This window comes from Loxodonta africana, chromosome 8 (genome assembly GCF_030014295.1).
Source record: "Loxodonta africana isolate mLoxAfr1 chromosome 8, mLoxAfr1.hap2, whole genome shotgun sequence".
Classification (NCBI taxonomy): domain Eukaryota; kingdom Metazoa; phylum Chordata; class Mammalia; order Proboscidea; family Elephantidae; genus Loxodonta; species Loxodonta africana.
In genome coordinates, this window is record NC_087349.1 from 91,267,686 (window position 1) to 91,280,267 (window position 12,582).

At 39.7% G+C, this 12,582-nt stretch overlaps 1 protein-coding gene across 1 annotated transcript in view; it reads left to right on the forward strand.

Moving 5' to 3' along the window:
* ZNRF2 (zinc and ring finger 2) overlaps nucleotides 1–12,582 on the forward strand; it is a 116,964-nt gene that overhangs the window by 91,943 nt on the left and 12,439 nt on the right. The window contains exon 3 of the mRNA XM_010587431.3: nucleotides 7,548–7,653. Within this exon, the coding sequence (XP_010585733.3) occupies nucleotides 7,548–7,653 (106 nt within the window). The remainder of the gene's footprint in view (nucleotides 1–7,547; nucleotides 7,654–12,582) is intronic.

Genomic DNA, 12,582 nt, shown 5'->3' on the forward strand with positions numbered 1-12,582 from the left:
CATCAACTAATTCTTTTTGGTATAATGACTCTGTGTATTCCTTCCATCTTCTTTTGATGCTTCCTGCATCATTTAATATTTTGCCTATAGAATCCTTCGCTATTGCAACCCGAGGCTTGAATTTTTTCTTCAGTTCTTTCAGCTTGAGAAACGCCGATCATGTTCTTACCTTTTGGTTTTCCATCTCCAGCTCTTTGCACATGTCATTATAATACTTTGTCTTTTCGAGAGGCCCTTTGAAATCTTCTGTTCAGTTCTTTTACTTCATCAATTCTTTCTTTTGCTTTAGCTGCTCGACTCTCAAGACCAAGTTTTAGAGTCTCCTCTGACATCCACCTTGGTCTTTTCTTTCTTTCCTGTCTTTTCAATGACCTCTTGCTTTCTTCATGGATGATGTCCTTGATGTCATTCCACAGCTCATCTGGTCTTCGGTCACTAGTGTTCAATGCATCAAATCTATTCTTGAGATGGTCTCTAAATTCAGGTGGGATATACTGAAGGTCATATTTTGGCTCTTGTGGACTTGCTGTGATTTTCTTCAGTTTCAGCTTGAACTTGCATATGAGCAATTGATGGTCAGCCCCTGGGCTTGTTGTGACTGATGATATTGAGCTTTTCCATTGTCTCTTTTCACAGATGTAGTCAGTTTGATTTCTGTGTGTTCATCTGGCGAGGTCCATGTGTATAGTCACCGTTTATGTTGGTGAAGGAAGGTATTTGCAGTGAAGAAGTCATTGGTCTTGCAAAATCCTATCATTCGATCTCCGGCATTGTTTCTGGCACGAAGGCCATATTTTCCAACTACTGATCCTTCTTCTTTGTTTCCTACTTTCACATTCTGATCACCAGTAATTATCAATGCATCTTGATTGCGTGTTCGATCAATTTCAGACTGCAGCAGCTGATAAAAAAATCTTCTCTTTCTTCATCTTTGGCCCTAGTGGTTGGCGCGTAAATTTGAATAATAGTCGTATTAACTGGTCTTCCTTGTAGGTGTATGGATATTATCCTATCACTGACAGCGTTGTACTTTAGGATAGATCTTGAAACGTTCTTTTTGACGATGAATGCAACACCATTCCTTTTCGAGTTGTCATTCCCAGCATAGTAGACTATATGATTGTCCGATTCACAATGGCCAATACCAGTCCATTTCAGCTCACTAATGCCTAGGATATCGGTGTTTATGTGTTCCATTTCATTTTTGACGATTTCCAATTTTCCTAGATTCATACTTCGTACATTCTAGGTTCCGATTATTAATGGATGTTTGCAGCTGTTTCTTCTCATTTTGAGTCGTGCCACATCAGCAAATGAAGGTCCCAAAAGCTTTACTCCATCCACGTCATTAAGGTTGACCCTCCTTTGAGGAGGCAGCTCTTCCCCAGTCATCTTTTGAGTGCCTTCCAACCTGGGGAGCTCATCTTCCAGCACTATATCAGACAGTGTTCTGCTGCTATTCATAAGGTTTTCACTGGCTAATGCTTTTGAGCAGTAGACTGCCAGGTCCTTCTTCCTAGTCTGTCTTAGTCTGGAAGCTCAGCTGAAACCTGTCCTCCATGGGTGACCCTGCTGGTATCTGAATACCAGTGGCATAGCTTCCAGCATCACAGCAACACACGAGCCTCCACAGAATGACAAACTGACAGATACGCAGGGGGCAATTATAATAGGTCTGTAGAAATGGCTGTGTCAGGAGTAGTCCATAGACCTTTGTGGTGGCCGTAGGGTTATTTGATGACTTTGTATAAATTTGAAACAACTGGAATACTGGGATAGGAAGAAAAAGAGACAAGAAAAATAATTCGTTTTTTTGGAGAGGTCTATAAAGTAGTTCCTGATAATAACGATAATGAAAACTAATCTTTTGTGTAGTTTTTTTTTTTCTTAATAATACAAACTATAAAGTTTTCTAACAGGTTTTAAAAAGTTCATCTCTTTAATGGTCTTTTGTGTACCTTTATTATACTAATATTAAATAAGAAGAGGGAACTTAAAGGTCAACTAAGATTTTTGAGGTTATACAGCTAAGTAGTAGTGAGAATAGAAATTCATATTTAAGTTTTCAACTTGAGATCTTAATGCTTTCTACTTGAACATTGCTGTTTCCTTGATAGCAGTTGCATTTCTGAGGCAGGTGTATATTTCAGAATCTCCAGAAGGTGGGGCTCAGTATTTGTAATTGCTTTTTCTGCATTGAGACAGAATGAATCCCTAACTGATTCTAATACCCACCTCTGGTTAAAAATCCCTGCTCTGTTCCAGTCTTTTAGCTCTTCTTTTCCTATCTGCTCAATACATCTACATTAATGCAGACAATATGTATAAGACAAGGAGTTAGACTGATGAATACTACACTCATTTAATTTTTACTGCTCCAGATGTTTATGTAGATGAACACCAGTTTTGAAAAGGCAGTGTAACTGTAGTTCCCTGGTTGCAAACCTAGTGTGTCTCCATTGATCATTGCTGGTGGAGGGGGAATCCAGACTAATCAACTGATAGTTAAACCTGTTAGAGTTTGCCTCTTTGCTTCTTTGATACCAGTTTTGGCTAGTTAGTAATTTGCCCCAAATGTATTCTAGTCCTAAAATTCTGACTCCTTAATGCCTGTGGGTCATATCTTCATAAATGTTATTAACTGATTGGTTAAATATTTTTAATAATGTTTTCCCAACTGTCTTGAAGGTGTTTCTGTGCCCTGGATTAAATGGTGTTTTAGGCCCTATTTAACACTGACTGTATCAGGTCACTAACAACTTTTTAATAACTTGTGAAACCTAGTTCCCTCTCTGAAGGCAAAAGCTCAAAAATGCCCTTTGAATGAAAAACAACAGCATCATAATAGGGGTGGGAGATGTGGAGACTCTCACATCCCCCCGCCCCATAAGCAAAAATTAATCAAATTGCACAGTGAAAAATTTCAAAACTGAAAAATGTTTTCAAACATACAAAGACAGATTCTATTGGAAACAAGACTTTAAAGTGAGAAGATTAAGCATGTGCTCTTTGAGACAGGAACCGTGGGGTCTTGCAGTGAGTGAACTGTCTTCTAACTCTCAAGAGTTATCAAAATGCACTTGAACAGTGACTACAAATTTAATTGTGTTGACATTAGCTTTTAGTTTTCCGAGCAGAGATGATTTCACTGGAAGCTATTCACAGTTAATTTTTGGCAGCTCCTTCATTGAAACTAATGTCTTTGGCATGTTCTTGTATATAAATCCAAGCACCCAGTGCCGTTGGTATATAGGCGTACCTTTTTTGATACAGAAAATACAGTTCTGATTATTTTTTATTACTTGGGTTTAGGGAGCTCTTGGTGAAATTGAGTTCAGTAATACAGTAATCTAAATTAAACTAAAAAAATTTTTTAATTTTAGTGTCTGCAGAACATCTAAGGGATATCCTTTTCCTTGTTAATTTTAAAAGAACATGATTTAAAAAATACGTCATTCTGTTAACTCTAATATACATATTGGACTTGTCTTTGTTATACTGTAGATAAAATGTCTTGTGAATAGGGTAAAATATTTAAATGACATTCTTATCTCAAAAAGATTTTTTTAAAACCTGGTAGTCATAGGTCAACATAAAAGTATTGTAGGACAGTTATTTTTCTGTCAGCAGTGCATTCAAAATTCTGTATTTAGTGAACTTCTACTTATTTCTATTTGGTGTTCAGAATCTGATAGGCTTATTATGGCAGAAATTTAGCAGTATTTTTTCTTTGTTTTTTAAAAGCTGGTTTATCTCATTTTCTAAATTTAAGTGAGATTTGATGGTTCATTTAGACTGAAATCTAGATCCATTTTTAATGTATTCCAAAAAGTAGAAAATGTAATACATATTCTCTTCCATCAATTCTGAGACATGATTTTTTCTCCACATTAAACAGCTCTGAAAATGGGAGGTGTCTTAAAATCAATGTTGTGTCATGGCTTAATGGAAGCTTCCCCCCCCCCCGCCCAACTTGGTAGTACATAAAACTAATGGTGAATCTTAATCATTGCCGTATTTGACAAAAATTGGTGGTTGACTTGATGGTTATTGTAGAAATTATATTCATGTAATTCTTTTTTAAAAATAATTTTTATTGTGCTTTAAGTGAAAGTTTACAAATCAAGTCAGTCTCTCACATGTAAACTTATATACACCTTACTGCATACTCCCATTTACTCTCCCCCAATGAGTCCGCCCGTCCCCTCCTTCCAGTCTTTCCTTTAGTGATCGTTTTGCCAGTTTCTAACCCCCTCTACCCTCCCATCTCCCCTCTAGACAGGAGATGTCAACACAGTCTCAAGCATCCACCTGTTATAAGTAGCTCACTCCTCATCAGCATCTCTCACCAACCCATTGCCCAGTCCAATCCATATCTGATGAGTTGTCTTCTGGAATGGTTCCTGTCCTGGGCCAACAGAAGGTTTGGGGACCCTGGCCGCCAGGATTCTTCTAGTCTCAGTTAGACCATTAAGTCTGGTCTTTTTATGATAATTTGGGGTCTGCATCCTACTGTTCTCCTGCTCCCTCAGGGGCGTTCTCTGTTGTGCTCCCTGTCAGGGCAGTCATCGGTTGTAGCCGGGCACCATCTAGTTCTTCTGGTCTCAGGATGATGTAAGTCTCTAGTTCATGTGGCCCTTTCATTCTCTTGGGCTCATAATTATCTTGTGACCTTGGTGTTCTTCATTCTCCTTTGATCCAGGTGGGTTGAGACCAATTGATGCATCTTGGATGGCCGCTTGTTAGCATTTAAGACCTCAGATGCCACACTTCAAAGTGGGATGCAGAATGTTTTCTTAATAGAATTTATTTTGCCAATTGACTTAGATGTCCCCAAACCCCGTCCTTGCTCTGCTGACCTTCGAAGCATTCAGTTTGTTCAGGAAACTTCTTTGCTTTTGGCCCAGCCCAGCTGAGCCGACGTTCCCTGTATTGAGTGTTGTTCTTCCCTTCACCTAAAATAGTTTTTATTTACTATCTAATGAGTAAATAACCCTCTCCCACTCTCCCCCCTCCCCCCTTTCCTAACCACAAAAGAATGTGTTCTTCTCAGTTTAAACTGTTTCTCAAGATCTTATAATAGTGGTCTTATACAATATTTGTCCTTTTGCATCTGACTAATTTCACTTAGCATAATGCCTTCCAGGTTCCTCCATGTTATGAAATGTTTCACGGATTCATCACTGTTCTTTATCGATGCGTAGTATTCCGTTGTGTGATCATGTAATTATTAGGATGTGATATATATTGTGGTGAAAAAATTCTAAGTAGTGGAAATATACCATATTGTTTGGAATTAGGCTTTTCCTAAGACCTTTGAGTTATTCCTTCAGATCCTTTTCTCCGCACCCCACCCCCACCCCACTGCTATCATCCTAGTGTAGGTGCTTTACCTTAAACTGGTTTCCTCTCTGTGAATATTCCATTTTACCTGTGAGTATTCCTTTGGACACTGTCCAGAACAATAGAAGGAAAATTGAGATCAGGGGAAGAAAATTAGGAGCAAGGATAAACAGCATTTTCATTTACCCATCTTCTTGTCCAGAGATTTTTTTTTTCTGCCGAAGTGTCTGATGATGATATATTAGCCTGTGTGCCACCCAGTATTGTTGTTAGGTGCCATTGACTCAATTCTGACTCATAGCGACCCTATGCACAACAGAAGTAAACACTGCCTGGTCCTGCACCGGTCTCCCAGTCATTGTTGTATTTGAGCCCATTATTGTAGCTGCTATGTTAATCCATCTTGTTGAGAGTCCTCCTCTTTTTTGCTGACCCTCTACTTTACCAGGCATGATGTCCTTCTCCACGGTCTGGTCCCTCTTGATAACATGCCCAAAGTATGTGAGACGAAGGCTCGCTATCCTTGTTTCTAAGGAGCATTCTGGCTGTATTTTTTCCAGGATAGATTTGTTTGTTCTTCTGGAAGTCCACGGTATAGTCGATACTCTTCACCAACACCATAATTGAAAGGCATCAATTCTTCTTCAGTCTTCCTTATTCATTGCCCAGCTTTTGCATGCGTATGAGACAATTGAAAATATCATGACTTGAGTCAGGTGCACCTTAGTCCTCAAAGTGACATCTTTGTGTTTTGATACTTTAACGCTTAAGTCTCTGATTGTGATATATCAGCCCATGCACTACAAATTACCCCTGTCAACTTCCCTAGAATCCATAAGCATAAACCCTTCTTCCTGAGGCCTCTCCTTATTCTGCAGAAGTTACCCTGGACCCCCCTCTAGCCCCATAGATAAATCATCTGCTGATACCTTACTTTCTACAAACCAAAGAGGGTCTGTGTTTCCTTTGAATATGCTATCTTAAAAGTGTATAACTAAGGGTGCCAGTTCATACAGAATGCATTTTTCTTCCTGAAAGTAATACAGATATGTGCATAAATTAATTTTTTATTTTTTAAGGAGGTAAAGGAATTGATCAGACAGACACTTAATTTTAAAATACTTCCATATCTTTCTCTGTCTTTCAGCATTTAGAGATTGGTGCATAGTCTTTACACTTTAACTTACTGTATCTTTATTTCCAAAGACAATAATTTATTTGTAGAAGAGATTAATATTTCATGTTCATACTTTAGCATTTCATTCTCTAAGCATACTGAGAATGATTATTCTTGAGCAGTTTACCTATAACCTTCAATAATGGCATGTTTTAGTTATTCTGCATTTAAAAAGATTTCACAAAGCATATTTGTCTAATACACTCCACTTTAAGTGAGATTTCTTTTAAAAGTAAAATTTAATATTAAAATACAATTTAAATTACAATTTCAGTATAAAACATGAATTGATTTAACTTCTTTTTGAAAAGGAGCTTTCGCTCCATAAAGGAATTTACCCTAGGAATATTTTAAATACTCCATAGAGTTTTTATACCCTGCAGGACCTTCTGGAAGTCATTCTGTTTGTTGTCTGGGGTAGGGTTAGCATTGTCATTGAAAAAGATTATGAAGAATTGCTGCAGCCAATGTCTGAACCCTCAATTTTCCAGAAGTTTCTTTCAGAATCTACACAAAAGCTTTGGTCTGCCTTTGCATTTTCTTGAGTTAGTTGGCTTTGTAAAAGTCTCATATTCAAAAATCTGTTAAGTTTCTTTATCTTTTTTTTGAATTTGAAGTATCAGTATTTTATTTCCATTATGTTTGTAGCCACATGACACCTAAATAATCTTTTTGAATTATCTTGGCACCGGATTAATATTGAATCCTAGAAAAAGGAAATAAATTCCAAATACTGATTTAATGTTTTAGAGCAAAATCATGTGGAAGCTGGGAGATAATGTACTGTTTTTGCTTACTGTAATACCCAATAGGGTGTAAGTGGAAATGAGAGATACTGCCTATAAGTAAAGATTATTCATTGATTTATGAGTATTATATGAAATATGAGTTCTGAGTTATTTTATGTGTTTCTGAGAAAATATGCCAAGTAAGATGGAATCACTACCTTTTATAAATTAGCATTCACATAAATCTTTTTTCAGCTTGACAGTTAATTTTGTCCTGAATTTATTTTCTCTTTCCTCAGAGGATGTACTGAGTAAAGATGCTGGAGAATGTGCAATATGCCTTGAAGAACTGCAGCAGGGAGATACTATAGCACGACTGCCTTGTCTATGCATATACCATAAAGGGTAAGTTTGTTTTGATGTTAACGAAGTGGATATTAGTGTACCAGATTGTTTTCACAGTTTTAGACGTTGTCCTTAGGGCTGTACAGATTTCATCTTCATTGAAACTCCCCCTCACCTGGCTTTTTTTTTCTCATTCCTGTTAAAACTAAAACTTGAGCCCACATCCATTTGTATCCAAAAAGCTGTCATTTGTTAAGCATTTACTATGACCCAGACATTGTCCATAGCTTCTTAAATAAATTATTTCTTGTAACCCTTGTAACAGCCTCATTTTACAATTGAGGGAATCACTTTCCAAGGTCACATGGCTAAAAAACGGCAGAGCTGAGCTTTCAGCCAAGTCTCTGTACCTCCTAACCCTATCTGGTTTCTCAGCCTTCTTGCTTTTGAAGCAACACAGGAAAAATTTTATATAAAAAACTAAGGTAACCACTAAAAGAATAGAAAAATTATAACTTATACACCAATAAAACAGATAAGGACGATTTTTATTTAAAGGCAGAGGAGAAGCATAGAGAAAGCAGAGTATAATGATAAAAAGTATAAGTCATCAGGAAGATATAATTTTATAGTTCTATTTTTCTGTGTACGTAATATCATGGTCTCAAAATAAAATATTTATACAACTATCAGAAGAGTGGATAAATCCATGATCATAACAGGAAGTTTCAACACAAGTTTCAACTTGTGGATCAAAGAAGAAACCATATGGAACTTTAAAAATACTGGGAACTGAATAATAATGAAAGGAAAAATTCCTATCAAAACTTTTTGAGGTATACCTAGAGTGACCCTTGAAAGGAAATTTATAGCCTTAAATGTTAGCATTGAATGGACAGAAAGGCTGGAAATCAGTAAGCCAAGCTTCTTACTTAAGATATTAGGGAAATAAGCTGGCAGTGGGGAACGCAAGGTCAAGAAAGGTAGAGTATTGACGTGTTATGGGGTTGGCAACCAGTGTCACAAAACAATATGCGTATTAATTGTTTAATGAGAAACTAATTTACTCTGTAAACCTTCATCTAAAATACAATTTTTTTTTTTAAAAGTGGATGAATAAATAAACTGTGGGACATACACAATGGATTACTATGCAACAATAAAGAACAATGATGAATATGCAAAACACCTCACAACATGGATGAGCCTGGAGGGCATTATGCTGAGTTAAATAAGTCAATCACAAAAGGACAAATACTGTATGAGACCACTATTATAAAAACTCATGATAAGGTTTACACACAGAAACAATCTTTGAAGAAGAGGAATGGGGAGGGAAAAACACTTTGGTAATAACTTTGGTAAAGGTTAAGACAGTGCACAGTACTAGGGAAATCAGTACAACTTGATCAAAGCAAAGTCATAGAAGTTTCACAGACACATCCAAACTCCCTGAGGGACTGAGTTGCTAGGCTGAGGGTTGGAGACCATGGTCTCAGGGGACATCTAGCTCAATTGGCATTAACACAGTTTCTAAAAGAAAATTTACAGTGAGTGGTATCTGGGATCTTAAAAGCCTGTGAGTGGCCATCTAAGATATGTCTACTGTCCCATCCCAGCTGGAGCAAAGTAGAGTGAAGAAAACCAAAGACAGAGTAAAAGATTAGTCCTGCAGTGTGATTGATTACATTTGTGTGGCCTTTCTAGCCATGGTCTTAACTCCCACCCAGGTGGCTTATCTGGGCTCTGCCTCATGGGAGTCAGCCTGTGAGAGGCTGGAGAAGGTCACCGCCCGTATGCCATTGTTAAAATTGGCGTTAGAAGTGGGGTTCATTTCAATGCCTCTAGACTCACGGAAGCATAGAATTTTTTAAGAGAAAGAATGAAGGGGCTTGGGAAGTGAAACTTTTGATTCTTGGATGGTTGCTTTTTTTTTTTTTTTTTTTGGTTGTTGTTGCCTGTAATGGCTGAAGGGAAGGTTATGTTGCAGCTGAAGGGAGAAAAGCCCCACCTGGAGAAGCCTGGGGCCAAAACCAGGCCAGATAAGCAGGATGATTGATAGGGGGCCAGGGTCTTCAGGTTCCACCCAGCCAGAGGTCCAAGGCCATATGCAGATAAATGGGAAGATAGTTAAGATGTGGTTAGTTAAGATGTAGTTAAACTGGAATGTTTTTGAAAGGGTTGTGTGTTTATGCTTATGCATTTATCGGAAGGTACTATGGATACTGAATGTTTCTCCTACCTAGTGCTGTAAAACAGACCTAAATGTATGCTAGAAATGAATATTGGGTATTATAGGGGGAAACACAGGCTTTTTGTTTCAATCCAATAGCCCTGTCTATAGAGTGGAAGCTTAGTTTGAAAACCTGAGCCCCACCCAGATTTTGCATTTGAAAAGACATGCTGAACCACCCAGGACTGCTGAGAGAATGGAAGATTTGCATTTGAAGAAAGAACTTACAGAAAAAAGGTGGCTGTTCTGCTTTTTTAATTTCTAGCAAGTGGTTTGCTGTTGGATGCATCAAGGCAGGAAAAGTCAGTGCCTATTGGAAACCCCAGAAACCCTGGTGGCGTAGTGGTTAAGTGCTACAGCTGGTAACCAAAAGGTCGGCAGTTCGAATCCACCAGGCACTCCTTGGAAACCCTATGGGGCAGTTCTTCTCTGTCCTATAGGGTCACAATGAGTCAGAATTGACTCAACGGCAGTGGGTTTATTGGAAGGGCTGTCTAGTCAGAAATAAAAGGAGTCACTGGACGCCTGCAGTTTACAGGTGCAACCTGTTGACCTAGCCCAAGGGGCCTATGGATAAGAGTGTGTGAAAGGGCTGTCTGAATTGGTGGGAGGTTTGTGTGAACTCTCCAGCCTGAGGCTGCTACCCATAGTGACCTAGCTTGGATGGCTAGGAATGAGCTGACCAGAACCCAACCAAATGAAGAGAAGGATGTTTAACACTGTGAGCCTGGTGTAGATTGCTGCAACTTGATGGCTGTCCTGGATTTTGCTTATGGATGTATGCACTCAGAGTTCTAACCGGAGCTGAAGACTCTTCAAGACCAGTGAACATGCTTATGCTTGTCTCCGTAGTTCTGGTTTGAAAGGGACAGGCAATTTAAACATGGGCTGTCTAAAATGGGGGGAGATAAAGGAATAAAGTGGCTGGCTTACAGGCTTGCATGAGTGTGCTTACAGTCAAAATGAGGGGGATGAGGGAGGATCCCCACTAAATAGTTTCCCTTTTTCTGATGGGTCTTGGGGAGAAGGTGGGAAAAAATGCTGATAGGATTATATGATTCATCTGTGAGTGTTGATTGTTAACAGGGTTGTGATTGTAAAAACTGTAATTGTAGAAGCTGTAAGTGTGAAAGAGGCACTGCTGGACTGGAGTACAGTGGCCGAACCTAAAGTCCCTTAAAGGTTTTGCTTATGCTGATACCTCTTGAGGCTCTGCACAAGGGAATAATCCTCTCACTTAAATTTTATCGGAGGCCAGAAATAGTGAAGACAAGATAAACTGTTGGAGAGCCTGACCAGATCAGATGAACACTTGCGGCAAACATGAGTGGGTTGGTACCTGAGTAACCTCGCCCTGTGGACTCATTGCCCTATTGATGGACTAATTGTAATGACTGTTTTGGACTGGTAAAATGAAAGGGGAGGTTATCCTCCAAATATCAAAGAACCATGGCTGGAAAAGCCAGGGGGTGGCCTGGGGTGCAGTTGATTACATTTGTGTTGGCTTTCTAGCCATGGTCTTGGAACTCACACACAGGTGATTGGGCTGGACTGTGTGATAAGGTAATTGTGGCCCACCAAGGGAATTGGTCAGTTTTGCCTTAAGACAGAGCCAGTTCCAGAGGAGAGAGAAGGATTCTACCACCACCAGGGAAGAACCACCAGGAGCAGAGAACACATTCTTTGGCTCCGAGATCCCTGTGCTAAGAAGCTCCTGGAAGCAGGAGACAGAGAGAGAAAGCAAGCTGTAGCCCTGAAGTCCATGAGAAGCGGTGTCAGGAGAGACCCAGCAGCAGGAGATGGCGTGGTGGGCTTGCCCACGGAGAGAGAAAGCTGAGTGCCTTTGGGGAGAGGCATAGGGTCAGGGAGAGGTATGCCTGCGAGCAAGCTTGGAAAGAGGGTGTCCTGATGAAAGAACTGTATCCTTTGTGTTCCTGAGCCTGAAGTGTGACTGTTACTTCGCCTATAGTAAACCCCATAATCATGACTATGGTCTTTGAGTTCTGGGTGCCCATTGCAATGAATTATTGAATCTGGTTGGGTTTAGCAGAGAAGTAGAGAATGGTGTGCCAGGGACAGTTGGTGTCAGAATTAGTCAAGATGGTGGAGAGAGGAGGCTTGTCAGGCCTCTGCCTCATGGGAGTCAGCCTTGTGGTGTTCATCTTGGTTCTCCTAACCCCTCGTGGGGTTGGATGAGGTCAGACACCACACCCCCATGCCATTTTTAAAAGTCCAGAGGACTAAAGGACCACAACTACCACGGCCTCTGCCAGATTGTACCCAGAACACCTAGATGGTGCCCGGCTACCGCCACTGACTGCCCTAACAGGGATCACAATAGAGGGTCCCATACAGAGCAGGCAAAAAATGTAGAACAAAATTCAAATTCACTTGCTGGTCTGTCAGACTGAAGAAACCCCAAGAGTATGGCTCCCAGATACCCTTTTAACTGAATACTTGAGTCACTCCCAAGGTTCACCCTCTAGCCAAAGATTAGACAGGTCTATAGGGCAAACAATAATATATGTGAGGAATGTGTTTCATACTTCAGTCATGTATACCAAACACACTGTGGTCAAGTCAATTCCGACTCTTAGCAACCCTATAGGACAGAGTAGAACTGCACCATAGAGTTTCCAAGGAGCGTCTCGCGGATTCGAACTGCCGACTTCTTGGTTAGCAGCCATAGCACTTAACCACTATGCCACCAAGGTTTCCTCAGTCATGTATACAAGACTGTAAATGGGCACATTAGC